Genomic DNA, 24,138 nt, shown 5'->3' on the forward strand with positions numbered 1-24,138 from the left:
AGACTGATTGCGAGTGTCATGATTGTGAACATCACTATGTACGGAAACTAAATTTGAGTTATTTTTCACATTTACCACACAGACAAATATATACAGGTTTATCACAGTTAAAATTCTACTATCTACAAAAAGGGGTTTGCAATGAGCTTTGACTAGAGATTTGGTAACAATCCTAATGGCCTTCTTTTGGAGCAATAAAATATTATTTACATGACTGCTGTTTCCCCACAGGAGAACACCATAACATATCACAGAATGAAAAAAGGCAAAATAAACTATACGTAAATATTGTAATGGTAACATGGAAGAAAAGACTCTTGAGCAAGTAAATTACTTTGGCTAACTTTGTGCACATTGATTCTATTTGGGGAGTCCAAGTTAACTTATTATCTACTATTATTCCTAATATTTTAATTTCTGTGATGGATTCAATATGGGCCTAGGCTTACACTATTTTTTTAAGCTACATAAAAGATTTTGGGTTTTGCCCTGATTCAGTGTTAAAACTGTTTGCTGCAAACCAATCTACTGCTTGCTTCATGGTGTTTTCTACTACTAATGAAAGACTATTTACATCACTGTCAACACTTAAAAAAAGTAGTGTCGTCCGCAAACATAGCGGTAAAGGATCGACTAATATTATTTGGCAGATCATTCATAATCAAAAGAAACAATGTTTGGGGCCTAATATAGATCCCTGAGGCACACCTTCATTTACCTCAACTTTTTAGATTGATCCTTACCATTATCTACATATTGCGACCTTCCAAGTAAGTACGATTTTAAAGAAATCTAATTGGTGACCACAAACACCATAATAATTAAGTTTCTCCAAAAGAATCTGGTGGTCAATACAGTCAAACGCCTTACTCAGATCACAAGCTGTGATCTGAGCAAGGCGTCTGTCTTCGAAAGCCTGTAACATTTTTGAAATTAAGGACTCAAGGGCATCAACTGTCGATCTATTTTTACGGAAACCAAATTGTGAGTTTGAAAAAATATCATTCTCACTTAAAAAGGTACACAATTGCCTATGTACAACATGTTTCTATGATTTTACCAATACAAGGCACAAGAGATACAGGACGGTAGTTACAGACCTGGTTTCTGTCATTCTTCTTGAACACCGGCACAACTCTGGACACTTTTCTGTGAAGTAGGAAACACACCCTCTTTAAGGCAAGCGTTTATGCACAGCATAAGAGGCAGCATTATTTCACTAATCACCATTTTCAAAATATAACTAGACAGGCCCATATACATCTTTGCTTTTGGTGCACTTCATTTTTATTCACTTGTACACAACAAGTCTTTTTCAGATACAGTTTCCCAATGAAGTTGCTGCTGATGGTTGCACGATGTTCCGCAGAAAGTGGCTTGAAGTCGCAACAGGTTGTGACTCCGCAGCCTTGGTAGCGTGTACTGACTCGATGAAGAAGTTGTTGAACTCATCAGCGGGAAATGTTTGTTGTCTCGTTTACGGCTGGGGATGTCTTCTTTTTTTATAAGAGACCAGGCTGCCTGACAAGGGGTTGCTCGCAGACTCAATAAAGTTGACATTGGCTACTAGTTTGGCTTGATTTACTGATTTCCTGTACCGACATCTGATCTCCTTATAGGCCCTAAGAGCCTGTTCGCTCCCAGTAGTTTTGAAAACTGTTCGGTAACCCATCACCCTCTTCCTTAAAATTTCCAGCTCCGGAGTATTACCACGCAAGATGTGATTTAATAGACCGTTTCTTCACGGTATGAGCTTTAGCTTTTACATACTTCAAAGGGCAACAATCATTGAATATTTCTAAAAACTTGTTGAAGAACTGGACAAACATGGTTTTCTGCTGTCATTGTTTTGCACTTGAGAAGTTCTAGCCAGTTCATTTCACTTAAGCAAAATTTTAAAATACAAAATGCTTATTTACAGAAATGTTTCTAACCATTTTTACTGCAGGAGTTTCTTTGGGCGCAACTTCCAGCAAACAATTACCTTTTATTTCCATCTCGACACCCTCATGATCTGCTATGTCAGGGCATACAACTTTGTACTCATAAGCAGATGTCTCAATATCTGTTTATTCTAGTCTATGATCAATAATAAACTTTTAAACAAAGAATTGGCTACAGGATGTAAAATGTCCTAGTTCATAGGCAATAGTGCCACTGAATCTTAATTATTTAATTCATGTGTACATTTCTCACAAACCTTTGTGTACACTTCAAAATAATCAAAATTATAATATTTAAAATTACCTAAATTTTATAAATTATTTCTTGTTGAGCAAGCTCATCTTGTTTTTTATTATTTTTTAAAGGAATGAGTAGATAGAAAGATCCGATTTCCACAACTCCTACAAAATATTGGTAATCAAGCAATAAATGGGCTAATACTTTTCTACAGATATTGCAAAAAATTATAATAGTTAACATTGAAAAACGTTACATTTTTAAATTTGTAAGAAAAATCTAAGCAAATTTAGATGTATGTGGTCATAATAAAAAAGATATGAATTTTTATGTAAAACTTTGCAATAACAGGTCTGGCAAACTGAAAACGTTTTCGGTAAAAGGCCTGACAATTTGGGAATATGCATTAACCAAATTGTCTAGTTGGTAGCTAAAGGGTTAAATTACCTTGGTGTATGATTTGGATTTACTGGTTTCTTTTCTGTGGCTTCCTTTGGCTTTGTCACTGATTCCAACTCATCTCTACTTTCACTGACTTTACTGGGGCTTCTAGTGGTGGTGTCAGAGCTTGGCTTTCCTACAAATCAATGAAAAACACTAAGTTTTTACTCTACACTTATATTTAACCCTCCAGCTGGTATGAAACGAATTTTCGTCGCCAAAGGCCCGTTCGATTTGGCAAGGACGAATATTCGTCGCCAAAGTAGACATGTACAGTTACTGAAATTTTAGGCAATTAAGGTCATATAAATGATTTTGATTTGATATATTCTGGAAGAGCATTAACTATAGTACCGATTTACTGTTCTTACTTCGATTATTGTCTTCTTTGTTTACCGTAAACCATCGTTCTCTATGGACAGCTGACGTGAACGTAGGACGGGTCAACCACATTGTTGTGAAACTGTAAACAACCGGGTTTTGTGTTTGAGGTTACGATCCAATAGTATTTGTGGAAATTGTATTTTATAGTGTTTTAGTGTTGTTATTATTGTTTTAGCTTTCTTAGGTTATAGTTTTCAAATTTTTTCAAATGTTCTTAGAGAGCTTGCAGGGCGGGATGTAGTGATGCTGAGTGAAAAATGAAACTTTGTATATATTGTACATATGTAAATAAGGTAAGATTAAAATTTATTATTTTATTTTAGTTTTGTTTTATCTGTCATACTTACATAAGTATAAATGCAGTCATGAGATTATGTTTACCCATGAACAGTAATATTTATTTAGAAATCGATGCATTTTTGAAAATAAGAAAATACGCGTGCTTTTTCATACAAAGCCCTGTAACACATACGTTTTGAGGTAGGAGTTACAATAATTGTATATTTTTGGAATCAGCACAAAATTGTGAATAAATTATACATTTACAGTTTTGATGTAAAGCTTATTGCTAAGCAGTTACACAACGGAATATCTACAAAAATAATGTTCAAAAAACATTTTTCTTACATTTAGTAAAAAAAACCAAAAATATGTTTCCATGGAAACATTAAGATATTGTTATTATAATGATCTCCATATAATTGTGAATACATTGACATATAATAGTTTATATTTGGACTAACAGTTATGAAATGTGATACATTATAAGAAACGTCTGCGAGGCTGTTGAAATAGAGCCGCCAGTACAGAGTGACACCATTGCCAGTTCTAGGGTTAAACTATATTTATTTATCATACATATGCAAACTTATACTATGATCTAGTACAATGGTCTCCAAACTGCGTCCTGCGGGCCAGTTCTGGCCTGTGAGAAGATCTCAACCAGCCCCCACGGCCAGTCAGAAAAGATTAATTTTCTCATTAGCAAAGCAACAATGGATTTTGACTTAGTACTATGAGTGAGAGATTCGCAACAATTAGACTGTCTATCTTAACTCTATTCATTAGTAGAGTTTGTCTTGTAAATAATATATCCAATATACGTTATTATATCAATAAACAATTCTAATTAATTCAATTTAATTCTAATACACTCCAGTGTATTCTACTTAGATATTAGATAAATGCCAATAGCCTAACCTAGCTTTATGTTTTCACTTTCAGTGTGCAGTACCAGTTTCCGCACTGTTATTGACAGGGATTAAACCTGCTTCTGCAGTTTTCAGCAAATAGTTTGTTTTGTTTGTGACACTCTTTAGTTATGTCTTCATCAAAAAAGAGGAAGGTTGATAGTGAGTGATTGCATGTAATGATAAGTGGTGAGGCAACTACTTTATGGTTGAAAACAACAACGCTGTTTTTTATTTCATTTATACAGAAAAATATCTGTTTTGAAACAGTAGAGATGAAAAAAATCTGTGAAAAAGTAAAATCTTTGAAAAAATCGATGCAATATCAAAATGACATTTTTACTAAAAGTTAACAGAAAGAAGTGCAGTTTGTAAAAGTTTCAAAATATGTTACACATTAGTTAAGACTGGTAAGCCTTTTTCTGACAACAATTTAGTAAAAACATGCATTGTAAGTGTCATTGAGGAGTTATGTCCCCAAAACCAGTAAATATTTAATTGATTAAAAGCTTGTCTTCAAATCCATTTATGCACTCAATTATGCTTATTCCATAGAAGATAATGTTAATGGTACAGATATTGCTCTGAAGGTAATATAAAGTACTTATAAACTCTTAACTTGATCTAACAAATCTTAGGGGAATAACTAGATATAGAGGTAAATATTTGTGGTTTAAATCAGGTTTAGTAAGATATGTTTGAAATGCAGTTCAAAATGCTGGAGGTGAAAAACCCATGGAATTCCTTTGTATTATTTACCCACAAGCCATGGAAAGTAAAAAGGAGGTGATGCAGGTTTATATTAAGACAGCCATGCTTAGAAACGTCTTCAATTTAGCATTTAGAAGTAAATACTTACTGACAGGCTTCTTCCTATGGATGGCTCTTGCAGATTGGGGTCTTTTCAACTCCTCCTCAGATTTGAGAACATTCTCTTTTTTATCCTCTTGCTTTGAATTATTAGATTCTTGCTTTGAAATATCTTCAAAGGGCTTTTCTGTCTCTGATTCTAGGGCTTCAGCTTTCTCTTGCGTCACGGGATCTAGTCTATCCTCATTCTCTATGAAGACCAGAGCTGGTTCTGTATCAAGTTTGGTCTCTGCCTCTGGATTATCTTTGCTTGTAGTGAGTTCCACTTCACCCTTTGCGTGGGGCTCAGGTGGTACTGCTTCTTGTTGAGGGATAACATCATCTTTAATTGAATCAACAGGAGTTCTAAAATCACAATAATTATTACTGAAAATTAGTAAACAAAGTTTTTGTAAGTATAAAATTTATTATACAACTGCAAATTAGGGTATAAGTTGATTCCATTCTAAAATTGAAATAAAATCAAATAGAACATAAAAAAGTAAATTCCTCTCTTTTATTTAATATTGTTGTATAGTACTTTAAAAATATTTGCAGTTGCATGAACTATTTGCGAAATTGGGCACAGAACCGTTAAGTAAACTCAACATAGTGTTATGTTAGAAATTTATTGTTGTAAATAAACCGATGAATTATAACGTGTTTGTAACTAACAGTTACTGATGCAGCATGTGATGTGTCTCACAACATTTGGTAGTCAAAAGTGTTAACTGTATTACTCTGCCTATCTCATTGTTATACTTTCTACTATATTGATGTAAGATTTGCCATGCAAATAATTATAAGGCTATTTGGAAAAGAAGCTAACCCTGTTAGACCAACTGCCAATGTATGGAAGTTCATAATTGTAGCAAGTACAGCAAACTTCTGATACATCTAAAATGATGTAATGAATGGTTTGAAATTATTTCAAACAAATTTTTATTATTTGTTTGTTCAAAATTGTAGATGCATAAACAAAATATAAAAATATTGGTTCTCTAACAAAATATTTGAACTAAGTTCATATACTCTATGTCTATGATGTTCATGCTGCATGACAACAGCTAAACATGTATATGACACTTGTGTGTACATGCATACAAATATATCTTCTATAAAAATACAGTTAGGTGAATCAATATTCGATCAAAGTTTTCAGTATATTTGATATCTCTCAAATAAAAATAACAAGTGTATTCAAAATCAAATCAAAATCAAATCATTTATTGTCAGGACACTACAATAGTGTATAACAACGTCAACAAGTTATAACATGTGAAACTAGTTAAAGAAGCATACTATTACTAGCATTGTAAAATTCATTTACACTATATATACACTTCTTAAGCAACATGTTTTTTATGGAGGTTTCAACCCTAGGCCTAGATAATATTTTTATATGTTCAGGTAAAGCATTGTACAATTTGATTCCCAGATACCTAAAGCTACTTTGCGTGCTTGTGTATTTACACTTCATCAGCAACAGATCATTCCTATTTCTCGTAAAATAGTTATGGTTATCACTTAGGCTAACAAGGTCATTCAAGTTATCTTTAACATACATCAAAACACTTAATACATAAACAGATGGCAGGGTTAAAATATTAAACTTTGCAAACCAAGCTTTACAGTGATCTCTGTTAGATACACCGGCAATCAATCTAACAGCCCTTTTTTGCAGAATAAAAAGTTTTGTTGCATACTGTGTATTGCCCCATAAGGTGATTCCATAAGTGATAAAGCTATGAACATAAGCATAGTATACAAACAATAAATAATCAGTTGAAATTGTGTTCTTTAATGCCCTAATTAAGAAAACACCTTTAGCAGCTCGAGAGGCTATATAGTTAATATGATCATGCCACTTTCGACTGAACATATATTCCAAGAAACTTAATACTATTTACACTACTTTTACTGTACAAATTAAGAGGTAGGTCCTGAACTTTTCCAATATTTATGCAAAGTTTATTTGCAGAACACCAATCCAAGACAGTAGAATTCTTATCGCTAAGTTTATTTACATTGTCCAAGGCTGATTCAGTACTAACCAACAGCCCCAAGTCATCTGCAAAGAGATAAGTATTTACACAGCTGTCATTTAGATTTCCTGGGAGATCATTAATATAAAGAATAAATAATGTTGGCCCCAGTATTGAGCCTTGCGGCACTCCAAAGTTAACAGGTTTAGTTACTGAATATGAGCCATTTAAATATACACATTGTGACCTATTTGTCAGATAAGAGTTAAAAAAATCTAAAACTAATTGATTAAAACCATAAAATTTCAATTTATTGACTAGAATACTATGTTCAACAGTATCAAAGGCCTTTGAAAGGTCATAACTTCTAAAATTAACAACATTTTTTTGTTCAAGGCCATCAAAACAAACACTTACAAGAGCCTGTACCGCTTTTATGGTACTGCGATTAGAACGGAAACCAAACTGACAGTCACTGAATAACTTATTTTACTCTAAATAAGCCACAATCTGCCCATGTACCAACCGCTCAAAGACCTTCGACACAGCTGGAATAATAGAAATAGGTCTATAGTTGCAATGCTTGTCCATAGGACCTTTCTTATGAACAGGAATAACCTTACTAATCCTAAATATATCAGGATAAGTTCCACTATTAATACATTCATTAAACAAGTAAGTCAAGACCTCACAAATATGTTCGGCAGCAGCTTTTAGTACATGTGCATTGATACCAAAAACATCCAAACATGTGCTATTGCTTAGGCTAAGAATAGCTCCATAGGTTTCCTCCACCTTAATTTCCTTAAAACTAAAGTTAAAATTTATAGTCTCTGAGTTACAGGACTTGTCAAGATAATAAAAATAATCATAGGTACTATTACCAATGTTTTTACAAGTATCTTCCACAGAAGAGACAAAAAAATCATTAAAAGTGTCAGGACTGAGAAAATGAGACTTGGGAACTGGCCTGCTGTTGACTTTGGCTGACTTTTTTATTATGCCCCAAGCAGCTTTGCTTTTATTTTTGGATCTATCTATTACACTATTGTTATGACAAAGTTTAGCTCTGTTTATCTCACGTTTGTACACTGCTTTGAGACTTCTATATTTTGCCATTACATCCTTCTTATCCTTAATTGTATTTTGAGTAATAAAATATAACCTATCCAGCTCAGACTTAAGTATATGACGTCTTTCTTAAAATATCTTGTTCATATCTCCTCTGTCACCAGAACATTTTTTTATCACTACAGTTCTTTACATAATGTGTTGTCTGTCCTCTTTATTCTGTCTGATAAGATCTTCGCACAAGTCTGTAACAACTGGAAAAGCCACAATAAAGCTAAAAGAATATCGACCTCTTCTCAAAAAAAGTTCAATCAGGTAGATAAAAATGGAAATTTCCTATTTTTAGAAATTTGGTGTAACGTTATAAGTAAAGAGCAGATTTTCAGCTTAATCTTAAAACAAACAATAGTTTTAAATCAAATACAGGTATCCATAATAAATATTCAAACATTCCAGAAATTAAATTATAGTATTGTTTTAAGACCCTTTTAGTCTTAATGTATCATACTATATGTATCATACCTAATGCATTAGCAAAACTCTTTCACTGTCTCTGCTTATTTCACATAATAAAATATGATTCCTATTATATTATGTTATATGGAGATCATGAGAAAAAAAAAGAAAGTGATGAAAAATCAACAAAATATAAAAGCTAGGCCTAGGGTGAGTTTGTTATAAATAAAACAAGGTTTTACAAGTGATATAAACATTCCAAAGATGACCATGAAGACATTGAAGATGACAAATGCTCCAGACACTCCAACTCATCTACAACCTGTGATAAAAGTGGAAGAATTGATTATGAACGATCGCCGTATTACAATCAGAGGAGTTGCTGATGATGTTGGCATATCAATTAGCTCATGCAATTAAATTTGTTCTAATGTTTTGGGTGTGAAACCTGTAACAGCAAAATTTGAACCAAAATTGTTGAATTTCAAACAAAAGCAGCAGTGAATAGAAGTTGCTCAGGAACCACTGAATGAAGTCAACGACGATACAGAATAACTGAAACATGTTATAACAGGTAATGAATCATGGATTTATAGATATAACACCGAAACTAAGGCTTGATCATTCAAGTGGAGGTATTCTGGATCAACAAGACAGAAAAGGCTCGAAAGTGGTCAAACGTGAAGGTCATGCTCACTGTGTTCATATGAACTCTTGCCACAAGGTCAAACAGCCAATAAGGAGTACTATTTGCTAGTTCAACACCGTTTGCATGAAGCAATTATAAAAAACAAACGGGTTTGTGGCAATACAATGCATAGTTTTTGCACCATGACAATACACCTGCTCATGTACTCCATTGCGTTTGTGAATTTTTAGGCAAAACAGCACTGTATCGATGCCCTAGCCTCAATATTCTCCAGACATGGCTCCAGGTGATTTTTTTTAAATTTCCAAAATAAAGAGAACCTTAAAAGGCTGTCGATTTACAAGCATAGATGACATTAAAAGTGCATCTCTGAAAGAGCTAAAGACTATCCCAAAGATCGAGTTTGAGAAATGTTTCGAGGATTGGAAAAAGCGCTGCCACAATTGCATAATATCAAATGGTGGTTATTTTATAGGTCATAATGAACAAAAATAAGTATATTTCTCAACAAAATTAATATTCCTGTTACTTTTTAAACATATCTTGTATATATCATTTTTTGCAACTTTACTGTTTTAAGCAATGATTTTGTGAAAGACAAATAACCAAACATATACATATAAAATGTAAAGAATGTAATTGCTAGAATATGAACAAACTATACCAAGTAACAATGTAGAGTCCCTGGTATACATTAAGAAAATACACAATAGGTCTTGCTCCAATACTGGCAAAACACTGAGTCAATGTCCTCAATACTGCAAAGCAGAATCAAACAAACAAATATTCTTTGAAATATATATTTCTTTAGTTATTATTTGACAAATAAATACTCACTCTACAAGTATTGGTGCTTTGGCAACTTTAGTTGGAGATTCCTCCTTCTTCGTTCTTGCTCTTCTCGGCTCTGGCTTCTCCACATTTTTCACCTTGTCTTTAGTTTTCCTCTTTAAAGAGTCGCTATTGCGAGCTTCTCGGTTCTTGGCTTCAACTGTTTTCACCTCCTTAGCTGCTTTATTTTTAGAACTTTCCTGTTAATAATATTACATAAGTAAAAAAGGTTTGCATATTTAAATACAAGTAAATATTATATAAAATCTTCTTGTAAATTGGCAATAAACCAACCAGCTCATCTTCTCAAATCGACCCCACTATTATTGTATTAAACATGAAATATTGTTTCTAAAACTTGGTAATTATCGTATAAAGAACTACAGTTGTATCTTATTTGTTTGACGAAACAAATGATTGTCTAACCAAATCAAATTTTTGAAAAGTTCACGAAAGTGTTCCCCGAGTTCTGTTCTTGGACCTTTCTTGTTTGTTGTTGCAGTTAATGACTTTTCTTTTAATATACCTTGTATGTAAATGATACTACTCTTTTAAATTCAATAAAGACACAAGAACTCTGAGAGTTGAAGAAGAAAGTTCTATGAAAATTATTTTGGAATGGTTTGATGCAAATAGTCTAGTAGTTAAATCATAGTAAAACTGAACACATAACACTTTTTCTGATCAAAAGTAGTAACGATTTTGTTAAATTACTGAGAGTGAATCTAGACAACAAATTGAGCTAGGATTTTCATGTAAATTATTTATGTGCAAATTTATCTAGAGTTATCTTAAAAAAACTGTATTAGTTAGGAAATTTTGATTACTGCGTGTTATGCTTTTTTCAATTCTCATTTAAAATATGATTTGATTATTTGGGAGAACAGCACGAACTCAATAAAAGGCTTTGATAATCATAAAGAATGTTTCTAAAATTGTGAATAATGTGTGCCGTTATTTAGACTTTAAAATTATGACATTACCAAGCCTGTAAATGTTTTGTTTATTACTACAAGTAAAACAAAATTTGAATAACTTTATAAATTTGAAAAAAAAAATATATTCATAGGATCACACAAGGAATAAATACCTGTTAAACTTGTTCTCAGTTAGTTTAAATACAATTTAAAATAGTCATATGTGTTTAAGAATAAAACTATTTAACAAGTTACCAGAAAGCATGAATTCCAGTCAATAAATTTAAAGTTACTATGTAAAAATGGGTGAAATGCAAGGCCTTTTACTCAGTTCATGATTACCCGACCTGTGATATTAGCTCATTAGTTTAAATATTGAGTTTAGTTGCAGTTCACCTTCCTTTTATTGCAGCGTCTGGAATCTGGAGTCATGTTTATTTGATGAGATCTAAACAAAGTCGCCGATGAAGAAGCTCAAAACTAACCTTTACATCATTTCAACATCAAAGACACCTATAAATAGGTGAAATGGCAGAATCGTTGTCTCATCAGGTGCACAATTGAGTGCACTACGATGTTACTGACACGGTGGAGCAACCGAGTTTTCTACACATAACGTAGCTATGGTAGGAAGGGTTGACTCAATTTGAATGTTGAGTTTAACTCCAGTTCACCATCCTTTTATTGCAGCGTCTGGTATCTGACAGAGACAGCATCAGATAATAATATAATCTAAGTAAAAGTTTCACGCGTAAAATATTGTATAACACAAGTATTATATTCATAGTTCGATATGCTTCATATGCTTAGCCTAATTGAGAAGATTTTGTTTCCTTTGTATAATGTGAATAATTTAGGGTCAGTGTCCCTATTATTTTGAACAACTAGCTATTTTTAACTTTGTTTTACAAAATAAGCTGGTAAAAATGGCAAATTATGATCAGATAATCTGAATGGCTGTAATAGTGGTAGTAAGTTGACTATTTCCCACAACGGGCAGTATGCAATCTTCTGAAAATCATCACAATGAAGAGTCAATACCAAATAATGTTAGGAAGAATAAAATGGAATAATAAAACGATAAAATGAAAACATATGACTCTAATATATTACATTCTTCCCCTTTAGTATAGAAAGTAGTCAGCCAAGTATGTTAGTGATCTTTTAGCACAAGTGCTTCTTCTCAACACATCAGAACTTCGCATGTAGAAACATGTGCATACTACGAGTTAGCTTCAATAAAATCTACCTCCTGAACTAATGAATGGGTAATATTTACTTCTTCGATTTTGCTTTTTGAGTAGTATAGGTCCAGGGTTAACTTGCCAAGCAGGAAGTGAGATATCAATAGTCGATCTTAAGGAATGGAAAAACATCCGTTCATAAAGAGTGGCATTGATAGTTGTACAAAGCAGAGATCTTATGCTATGTAGACCAGCACGTAGCACAATCGCTCAGTTCTTAGCTTATTATCTTCTTGAATTCAGAGCAAGATTAATTTGTATTCAATATAATTCCGTTGTAATGTTCAAACTGACCATTTCTTCTTGGATTGTATGGTGTAGTACAGTAGCAACTCCAAAATTGTGCAAAAAAATCTTTAAATCATCTGAAATCAATGCGATTCCCTGATCAGAATGAACATACACAGGAAGTCAAAATAAAGAAAACAAATTGCATAAATGTCTTCATATTGTCAATGAAGACACCTACCTGAACAAGGTAACGCAAAAGAAAACCACGAGTAATAAAAATCCACAATTATTAGCATGTAATAAATTGTTGTTTGTCGTAGAAGGAAGAGGCCCTTAAAATCAGTGTTGAAAGACAGTTACAAGGTGAAGTTGCCTTTATTAAGTGTCCCATTTTCCTTTTTGTAAATCCTAGGTTTCACTTCTGCATAGACGTTTCAAGATGAAATTATAGTCAATTCCTCAGGAGAGAAAGGTAGGTTCTTGGCCTGTACATAATGTAACATCCTCACAACAAACACCTGGATGACACAATCTTTCATGCTAATCAAGAAGGCTTTGGTTTTGAGTAGAGGCACTTACTCATAAACAAGAACAACAAAAGGAAAACATATGACTCTAATGTATCACATTAGTTTTAATTACAGTTGCAGTGGAAAAACTAGTTTTTTTGTTTTTACTGTGTATAAACTTTAAACTTTTTTTGTGTGAAACCTGCAATCGGATTACATTCTAATTAAAACACATAGTTAATAATATTGACTTTCTATAAGTAAAAATGTTATGTCTTTAAAAAAATAGTTATTGCACATTTTCAAAAGGAACTTCTTTTTTCCTATGTGTGGTAATAAAATTAATTTTTTGTTATCTTCTTAATCGTTCAGGAATTTGAAGTCACACATTATTGTTATAAACATTAATGAATCCTATATTTGTAAAGTGGTTTGTGTTTGTACTAGTCCGGATCCACTGGACCTCCCCATCCCTCTTATCTACACCACTACATTTGACAGAAGTATAAAGGGGACAGGGCTAGGAGTGGATCCCTGCAGTACAGCTCTCTTTAAAGGTATGGGTTTTTAAGTTATACAATAAGTTGTCTCCCTAAAGTCATGCTTAACTTCTATCACTTGTTTTCACCCCACAAGATATTAGCCTGGCCTTTGATACCTACTTTCTCAAGTTCAACACTTTATCCAACTAGCTCCTAGCTTAATTCCCAACTCTTCAATATGAGTAACTCAATATTTTTATTACAACAAATTTGAACAGAATGTACATTATGGTGGTTTTGATCAATATTATTAGCAGTACAAAGTTAAAACAATACTTTTCTATAAATGCCCTGATTTTGGGTGTTTAAAATTGCTTTGGACAAATGCCCGTATAAATGCCCATTTATAAATGTCCTGCCCAATGGGTATTTTTTTATCCAACCCACTTCACTAGTCTATGGTCATAGTTTCATACAAGAATTTTGGTATGAAAATATCTCCGTCCAAATTGCTCACTGTTAAGCAATTGTCCGCTTTGATTCTCCCTCCCCCATATGTTTGATGTTTTCAAGGGTTTACATTGATGAAGGCTGACCAGAACATGAATTACTTTCAACCGAATCGACCAATTTTTAAAACAGTTGGATCTCAAACTCGAGGAAGTCATGGATATGATTTCCTCCTAAAAGGTTTGCTGGATCATTTAAGTAATCTCTGCACGTGTTTTCAAGAATTTTAAACAAAACTTAAGGCTGATCTTCACATCCCGTAATTATTGAGGGAAAAAATCTGAGAAATAGTTAAGAAATAGACACATTGAAGACCGAATGACAACTGACTTAGTAACGGTATGAATGAGAGCTATGCAAGCGGGAAGGGGGGTACATAGATCGTGCATGCGGAAACTGAAAATAGTAGCTGCCATAAATAAGAAGTAATCATCAAATATTGGATACTTTCCAGACAGCCCATGTATATATAAGATATGTACAATTCAATATTGGTAATTTCAATGTAAAAAATGTAAAATATGAAGAAGAGTGAATTCTGTATGGTTGTTTGATTTAAATTATGCAATTTCATATTAATAATTTATTTATAATTAGTATTTTCAGTTTAGTGTTATCTAATTATAAGGTATTAATAAAAATGTTACTGATAAATAATGTAAGTGAAACATGTTTCACATAAAATAGCTAGATCAAATAAAATCTATTGTCCATTTGTCAGTGTGTTACCATAGAAACATACAGCAGAGCCCGTTATTGATTGCCACAAGGAGGTCATTTGACTTAATGACAGCCATGAATATTCAACTAAACATCGACCCAAGTTGTGACCTAAGGTCAGTTGACCTTTAGTGTCTTGCAGTGATAGACTTCACACAGTGTAACTTTATTTTATATGACTTCAGTGTTTATTAACATTAAACATGGTGCAATAAAATGATTATATTACTCTAACAAAACACATTTATGAACCTACTATACTGGCAATCATCTTGATTTCAGTCCTATAAAGACAATTTTAAACTTCAAACATGACCTTATTGTTAGTTGTACACTTGTAGACTTATTGATTGATTATAGCCTACAATGTTTAGTGCTCATCCAAATTCTTGTTTTATTATTCTATATTTTTATTGGTTATTCCATAAAAAAATTTCAAACTGTTTTTGTATTTCATTGTTTTCTGAAAAAGTTACTTTACAAGAAAAACTAAAAGTGTTTGGATGTGTATTAACCATATATTGAAAATGAGAAATCTTCCATAACCTTGTGACTAAAATTAAGGATGTAAAAGTGATTGAAGTTTAATATTGCTCTTTGATAAAACTCAAGGTCACTTCACTGCTCTCAACTCTGTGTATTATAATTAGACTACTCTATTGACTGCACATACTACATGGCGAATTCATTGTACAGGAGCTTGCCTCCAGTGATAAGGGACCTGCGCCGAATCAACCAGTCTGTTTGTTTATTTGTTGATTCCTGACACATATCAGTTTTGAGTTAACACATCCAGACCTCAATGATGCTATGATGACTTCTTAAATATGTAACTTTATTTATGATGCCAAAATCTCCACAATCTATAACTATATCTTTCTCATTGTCACGAAACACAATTTCTAAGAACACTCAACATTCAACCTTGGTACTGGTGATCATTTTTTCTAAAATTCCATGGGATTTTCTCCACTATTGCCTATTTCTTTTTTCAAACATTCATTAAAAATACAAGTAATTTGATATACCCATAACAATGACTGGTATGACCGTGAAGTTACATCGCGTCATTAATGATACAGATTTATATGAGATATGATGATAAATTGAAATTTATATAGTTACACTCTTATTTCTATAGTACTTGTATAATATTGTAAATTAATATTTTGAAATATGTACAAATCAGTTCCTTTGAATAAAGTTCTTTGACAATATTTTTGTTTTAATAGTCCATCATTGGCAATCATATGTACACTAACCATAGCGATGATGCCAACATATTTTAAACACAAACCGCTTTTACAGTAAAATGAATTTTTCCTCAAAGTTCAACAACTATTTACACTTGATTAATTTTAAATTAACAATACAATTTGTATTAATATGTTTAAGAAAATAATAGGCCTCCAAGGGTTTGGAAATTCCATCATGGTATTATACTGAAATATATACAAGAATCCAGCAACAGAAAAACAAAATTAAAAGTCAACTTCTAGCTCTGTAAACATAAACAAAGCAAAAAGATCAATAATTAAATTTTAATTGTGCCGTACAATGTACAATAAAATTACTACTTGCATAAAAATGTGATGAAAGTGTATGTAAGGGTTGTGTATAATTTTTATTGTGTGATGACTAGTAGAGTAGTTTGTGGAGAGAATTTCTTATGTATAGAATGGGTAATTTACTCTTCTTATAAAACTGGTAGTTCTGGATAAAACTGGTTTGTTTATTTTTAAGGATACACTTAGATTATAACTTTCATATTGTGTAGGATGTTAGTTCATTTTAACAACTCAAGAATCAATTTTAATTCTATAACACATCACTGAACTGATAGTGCCATGGTGGAGTATTAGTTTTATTCATGTAAATGAAGAAAATGGATCAACAAAACTGATCATACTCATAATAATTTAGAACTAAATAAATTAATTAAACAGCACTGTTAGGAATATGGATGGTAAACACCTACATCTTATTCTTCAATATGTGTTCCAAAATTCAGGTATTTACTGCCCATTTATAAAATCTATTTGCATATCAAGTTTGATAAGGTGTACTCTTTCAAATTTAGTTGAAAAAATATACTTGTTATATTTTCCTAAACAAAACTTACAAGAATATGTTTTTCTTGAAAAAAAATTGTATTACATTTAAAGTATGTTGAAATTGTCCTGTATCCTGGCCCAAGACCTATTCTTATGATTCAATTTCATATCATAGCTCCCAGCAACACTTCGAGTAACCATGTAAATCAGTGTCCACCTGGATACTTTGGTAATAACTTGATAAACAAACCTGGTTTTAGCAGCAAAAAGTAACTACTATAACTTAATACAACTACTGGCACTACATTCCACTAAACTTACATATGGTCATGAAAACTATAAAAAATTTAGTATTTAGTACAGAGTATAGTATAGTATTTAGTATAGAGTATTCAACCAAATTCTCTTCTGATCTGAATACCTTTTTAGCAGGATTCTGCTGGATGGCTCCTTTACTCTTTTTACTTAACACCTGCTCAACTGCTTTTGCACTGTCAACCTGAAAAAATCAAATAAAAATGTTAAATGGAAAGTTTTAAAATTAAAATTGTACTATTATGTTGTAAAACACCAACCACAAATGAGATTTGGTCAAATTTTAAATAGTTTTAACCTTTATCAGCCAATTAATATTTTCTATTATGGCAGGGTACTTTTTCATGTTTTGAAAACATTTTTTTAAAGTAATAAATAAATGATTACACTCAAGCCATCAATTAATTGCTGTTGTCTTGACAAAATACTAAATTTATTTAAATGAAAGTAATTTGTTCCAAAAAATGCATGCATTCGTATATAACTATTATATATACAAATAGTCAGACCACCCTTCCACAATGTATAATGGCTGAACTAAGAAACCTACCTTCTTTGTTTTAATAAAAAAACCACATATTTCGATCACAAAGAATTCAGAAAAATAATTTTTAACACCCAAAAATACCCCAAAAGGGGTCATTTTTTAAAGAATTTTAAATGTAAAAGTGGGAGATTTTTATATGCAAAGGTAAGTCAAGCCGTACCTTATTTTAAAGGTCTCTATTCACTGATCATTTTGAAAAAAGTTTTAATTTATTTCGCTTCTTGTATGCAGGGTGGTCCATAACCAAAGTTGTACGGTTTTACAGTTCTTTGTTTACTGTCACCTGATTACAAATTTTTATCCAAGGTTAAAAGAAGTACTTTTTCTAAAAATATGTTAAAGTTGTCACTTCCCAGCACATTTCCAATTTTTTTTTTCAAATAGTTCAAATTTAGGATATTTGAAACTTGTAAAACCTAAAATATTCCAAAAGCAAGGTATGACTTTCATTACACTTATCAATAGCTCTCAAAAAAACTAAAATATTTGTTATATAAAGTTTGCCTTTATCTTGGATGGTTGATAAATGGCACCAAAATTCTGATCTTCATGATATTTTGTTTCATTACAGCATTTTAAACTCCTGTATTTGTTGTAAATTCTTAGTAAATTAATTTTTTTACCTGCTTTAAAATATTTTCTCTGTTAGATGCTGTAATTTACGTAGTTCTACCCTAGAACTGAAGTTTTCTATAGCCCTTTAGACCTCTTTTCCATTTATTGATTGAATATCAGCCCTGATTTACTGCATCATGTTCTCTCAAGTCATTTGCCTTGACGTTTACCAAGTCTTTTAACCTTCCCCGCAAGTAGTAGTCCATGCATATTAAATTAATCTAGGCTGGGTAGTTGATTGATCCACCTCTCTCAATCCATTTTTAAGAATATTCCTCATCTAGAATTCATCATACTGTTTCAGAGTATTGGGCTGGCGCCTCATCATGCATGAACCACATTTCTTAAAAAGTTTCCTCAGAAATATTAAAACATAAATTAGGCAAGTAATTCACAAGGAAGTAGTATATATTTTTGACCAAATGACCTTCAAAAAAGATAACCGGCCAACAATTTGGTTAACAATAATAGTGCAACAAGTATTGAGGGTCCAGTACCTTTGGATGCTACCTCTCACATTCAGTGGGAATTCTCAAAAGCTCAGACCATTATGTTATGAAGTTTCACTTCTCCACTGTTCTGGAAGGTTGCTTTAAACACTCCTTAAAACCTTGGAAAAAATATTCATCTTCGTGAATTTTATCATAGGCCCACAAACAAAAGTTCACTCTTGGAAGGTAGTCATCTCCATTCAGTTATTGATATAGTGTATTCCGGCATGGGTGCATTTTATAGTCCTCAAGTATCCTGAGTGATAGTTGGCTAATTCCTGCATCAGTAGCCACTCTTGTGAATGAGTCACATGAATTGATCTGAACCTCCGCCAAAACAACTGTTACCTTATCATCCTTTACAGGCCTAGTGAGCTGTTTCTCTTTGTTCTGATCTGGTTGTACTTTTTCAGTTACACGGACACAACTAGCAAGTCTTTCAAAAAACCTTTCAAGAATGATGTTTATGATCCGAGCGTGTAAATGTTGAGCATCCAGAGCAGCTGTGTAGCTCTGTAAACATTCACCTAATACCATCAACATAAAGAAAGCTTCCTCAGTGGTGAATAACATATTTGACAGACAGCAATACACATCTTCACGGACACAGTACAAAACCGACTAACTAAAAGAAATAAAATCTGATAAGACATAATTATCATCTCTTATAATTTCTCCCAAACTTGTTCAAAAAAGTTCAATAGTTTTAGAAGTAAACTTGTCCAAACTGGTAGAAAGTAACTGAACCTTCAAACACGTGGTTAGATTAATTAAAATCAGGTTTTTAACATAGCTGGTATTGCTGTTTGATTTGTTATCAAACAAATTCATCACAGTTCACTGATAGATAAATCTTAATCAACGTTTAAATTTGATGGGAATTCCCACTTTTAGTATACAGTACCTCTCATTATATGTAAAGTGTTTTTAAAACAATTTTAAGTCATAGACACTTTTGAAAACCCTAAGACCTATTTGTGTACAACTAATGCCAAGATAAAACTAAACGATAAAAAACAAGATAAAAAAAAGAGAATGATTGGTCAAAATTTAAGAAAATGCTCAAAGAATATATAATAAATTTAGCAGTTTATTCATTAGATGAGTTTTCCACCTCCCATAGTTAGCTGTAGTTGCACAACATTTCTGTATGTAGTATGTATTATTTAATGTTTTAGGATTATATTTAATTTTGACACTATTCACTGTACCACCAATTTACATGATACATGAATAAAGACGTTTAACTGTTGACTAAACTTTAAATTTAAAAAATTTGTTTTTAAGAGAGCTATGGATAGGTGTAGTAAATGTCACATGCTGCTATTTAATTTTTTGAGTTTGAAATATTCAAAATTTGAACTATTTTTGAAAATTGGAAACATGCTGAACAGTAAAATTGTAACATATTTTTAAAAAAGTACTTCTTTGTTAACCTTTGATAAAAATTTGAATTTGTTAACATTTTTAATGAGGGTAACAGTAAAAAAGAACTACTTGGACATTTTTAACCACCTATAAACAAAAATCAAAATAAACATTTTTTTCAAAATTATCAGTGAATAGAGAAGATCTTTAAAATAAGGTATGGCTCAACCTACTTTGATATTTGAAAATCTTTCAAAAATGACCTTTACCTCTCAAAAATGCCATTTTTGGGTATTTTTTTGTATTAAATATTATTGTCCTGGATTCTCTAGAGTTGAAACATGGAGGTTTTCATTAAAACAATGAGATAAGTTTCTCAGGTTCAGCTGCTGTACATTGCGGATGGGTGGTTTGTCCCACTCTTTATAAGTTATTATAATATGGCGTTCCTAGACCACTTTTAGAGCTACATGAAAATCAATGTACAATCTCTGTCTAATCTCTATAAATAAATCTATGCAAAATACAGACTCTTACTCTTTTACTGTCAAAATTCTCCATACCTACAAAAAATTAATGAAACATCTCAAACCATATTATTGTGAACTTCTATATTTCTAATAAAAAATCTCATAATGAAAAAAGTAAGAAAATACTGATAAAACAACATCATGAACATTTGAAAAATAAATTTAAAATCTGTAGAAAATGAATAAAAATTCTGGTTTGAATAATGAAAATCTCTTGAAAATTAAAAATATTTCTCTTAAAAATGAGTGCAGAATCTATGAAATTTAAAGTGTCTTTTACAAAAAAACATATTGATTTATATGAATTTTCTTTTAATTCACTCATTAGTTATCTAATATTAAAATTATTAAATACAAATTATTACGATGCTGATAATTGATTTGTTGTATATTAAACAAAAAGATAAATCTTATTATATTTTATAACAGACTTAAATAAACTTGTATTCTCTCAATTATCCAGACATGGATTCAAATGTAGATGACATTTGTAATTTTTATAAATACAGTGATTTAGCAGATCATTTAGAAATATGCAAAATTTTATGAAGTTTGCAAACTCGCATATGCTATTTCCTGGTCAAACGACAAAGTTTTTCTAGTACTAAAAGAAATGTTCTCATCTTTATGTAATTTATATGGATTTTGGAAGTATTTTAGAAGAAATTCTAACTTGTAACCATACTCTTAAAAATTCAATAACCAATAAAATTCAGAAGAATTCCTTATGGTTTTACATTATATCTAGTTTCAAATTTAACAAATAAAATGTAAAAATCTATACATTATAAAGCAAAATCTCAAGAAAATTTACAGAGTTTCCAACATAATTATTTGAAGAGAGAGTCTTAACCAATTGTCAAATATATAGCAAAAAAAATGTTTAAATAAAAAACCTTTGAAAATAAGAAAAACTTAAACTTCTAAAAAAAAACTACTAAATTACTTCTAAATTGAAATGACTAAACAAACTTCTAATCATTGTCATATTTGAGACCAAACATGAAATTTAAAAAATGTTATTCAATTGTTAAATAACATTTTAATGAACCAAATAAAAAAAAAAAACGGAATTTGATATTTATTTATAAAAATAACTTTTGCACTTCTACATATTAATTTTATATTTATGGTACTTTCACAAAACAAGATGGTCAAGCATACCTTGCAAGAGATAATGTTACATTCATTGATAAATATATAGCATTTTTATTTTCTAAAATAGAAGTAAGAAAAAACGATAAATTGATAGAAGAAATTGAAAATTATATTCAATTACATACAATTGAAGAACCATTTATTAATCTAAAGGTGATGTTTCTCAAATTTTAATATATTTGAATCGAGTTTTAAATTTGGACAGTTTGAAGCAGTTGAAACCTATCTCATTTTGGATTAGAATTTTTTTTGAAAATGTTAATTTAATCTATAGATGTGAATTTTATATTATTTTTATAAAATGATAAGATAGGATGATGATGCAATATTAAAAACACAAACTGACCTATTGATAGAAAAATAACAACTAAAGAATATTTCATTAGAGTTCCAATTATTGGTTAGAAAACGAAAACTCAAAATCAATTAATTAATATACTCCAAAGGCTGAAACTAATATGTTTAATTTTCTACATTTGGGATTGTACTGAAACAGAAAAGAATTTCTGGAACAACTTATTCATTCAATAATAAAAACATTTATCGAAATATATTTAACCTTAAGTTCGTAACAAACAAATGAAAAACAAATTACAAATTTGGAACGGTTTTCAAAGAGATAAACAAAACCATCAAGAAAAGAGTCCTTCAAAATTTGATTGTTTAAATGTAAAAAATATTAGAGTAAAACTGAATGGTTTTTATTTTATATATATATATATATTACTAAATTAAACATTTCTTGTGATCTTTTCAAAATTATATATCAGATGTATCAAGGTTTTAAGAAATAAGATGCTGTAACAAATTCAAACTGCTATGCTGTTGTTTTTGACAAGTTTTTAGTGTATGATGTGATTAAAAATTATATTAAGGAAATTCAAAAAATGTTTGAAATATTTCATAAACTTGGTTAAATATTTTTATCTATTTTATAAAAATTTTAAGGACTCTGAAAGAAGTTTTTATTTTCAATATTTTGTATCTCAAACAATGGCGAGGATATAAAGAAATATCTGTTTCAAAATCATTCACACTGGAAGTGATGGTTTTTAAAAATTCTTAAATATTTACTGATTCTTTATATTAAATTTCATCAAAGAAAGCTCTAAGAGGTCACAAGATATGAGTTTTAAGATAAGGGATAGTTGGGGTAGAATTTGAAAGTTTTGTTATTTTCATGGAATTGCTTGTTTTGGAAGTTTAAGAATTTTTTTATAACTGTGTTTATTTTTCTATGAATATTAAGAAATGGGGGATGATTTTACCCTCATGGATAAGTTAAGTCATAACAGGTAAGTATTTACTATATGTGTACAAAATTTGATCAAAATTGGTTGTGGTCTTTTTACCTGCAAGTTTGAAAAAATTATTAATATTCACTTGTTTCATATACACATTATATACAAGTATCATAACAATTGGAGGGAATTGAAAAACTTAATTTTAGAATGTAGGTAGCACTACGTGTAACATACATAAATTTCCTTGTAGATGAAATGGGTGAGGATTTTCAATAACTTCATAATGTTTTCTCATAATTCAAGAAAAAAAGGATTTAATTGCAACATGAAGAAAGAAGAAATTAACATTATAATGCAAGAAGATTGTATTAAAAGTTAAGTGAAGTGTTCAATTATCGTACACATATTAAAGTGTTTTACACTAATTTATTTGTATAATTGTGTTAAATAATAAGTTTTGTGATATATTCTTATAGATCTTATTAGTGAAATAGTTATAAAATATTCAAAACTCTGAAGAAGGGTAAAAAGTCTGAGGTTGAGTGTTAGTAAATATGATGTGCATTTCTGTTCAAAGTTCAAAGTCAGCTGTCTCAGGGGGAATATATTATGTACAGCAAAATTTGGTTTCAAACTAATATGATTATTTAATTGTAGTGCTTGAATACGTTCTCTAAATGTTGACTTCAAATTTCAACTGGTTTTACCAGCGTAAAATTGATCACATTCACTTTGTTTTTAATTTGTAAATTCCTGGTTTTAAAAATTTGTCCAATTCCTAATTAAAACTTTTATCTTTAGTACATTTTTGGAATAATTTGAAACTAATGTTCCTAGTTTTATAACACAATTTGAATTTTGATGCCAATGATCCAGGCATTCCTTTCCTTTCCTCTTGATGTCTTTATTAACCATTGCATCCTTTTATATTGCTGTTAATGTAAACTAAAATTTATTTCTAATATCCTAATAATAATACTATAGATTTTGAATATTATTGCTTCAGTTAAGATAGATATTATCATCTCAGCAAAATTTAATGCATTCAACGAAGCTATGGTTGGAAGGTTTTGATTCAATGCGAATGTGGAGTTTAGCTCCATTTCACCTCCATTTTGGTGTGGTGTCTGAAATCTGATACTGTAAACCAGAATAACCATTTTGTA

At 30.9% G+C, this 24,138-nt stretch overlaps 1 protein-coding gene across 1 annotated transcript in view; it reads right to left on the reverse strand.

Annotated features, from left to right (window-relative positions):
- The window catches only part of LOC124371203 (TRAF3-interacting protein 1), a 51,551-nt gene that overhangs the window by 16,525 nt on the left and 10,888 nt on the right, over nt 1–24,138 (reverse strand). The window contains exons 4-7 of the mRNA XM_046829534.1: nt 17,126–17,203; nt 10,044–10,237; nt 5,056–5,411; nt 2,629–2,758 (exon numbers count right to left, since the gene is read on the reverse strand). Of these exons, the coding sequence (XP_046685490.1) occupies nt 2,629–2,758; nt 5,056–5,411; nt 10,044–10,237; nt 17,126–17,203 (758 nt within the window). The remainder of the gene's footprint in view (nt 1–2,628; nt 2,759–5,055; nt 5,412–10,043; nt 10,238–17,125; nt 17,204–24,138) is intronic.

Source organism: Homalodisca vitripennis, chromosome 1 (genome assembly GCF_021130785.1).
Source record: "Homalodisca vitripennis isolate AUS2020 chromosome 1, UT_GWSS_2.1, whole genome shotgun sequence".
Taxonomy (NCBI): domain Eukaryota; kingdom Metazoa; phylum Arthropoda; class Insecta; order Hemiptera; family Cicadellidae; genus Homalodisca; species Homalodisca vitripennis.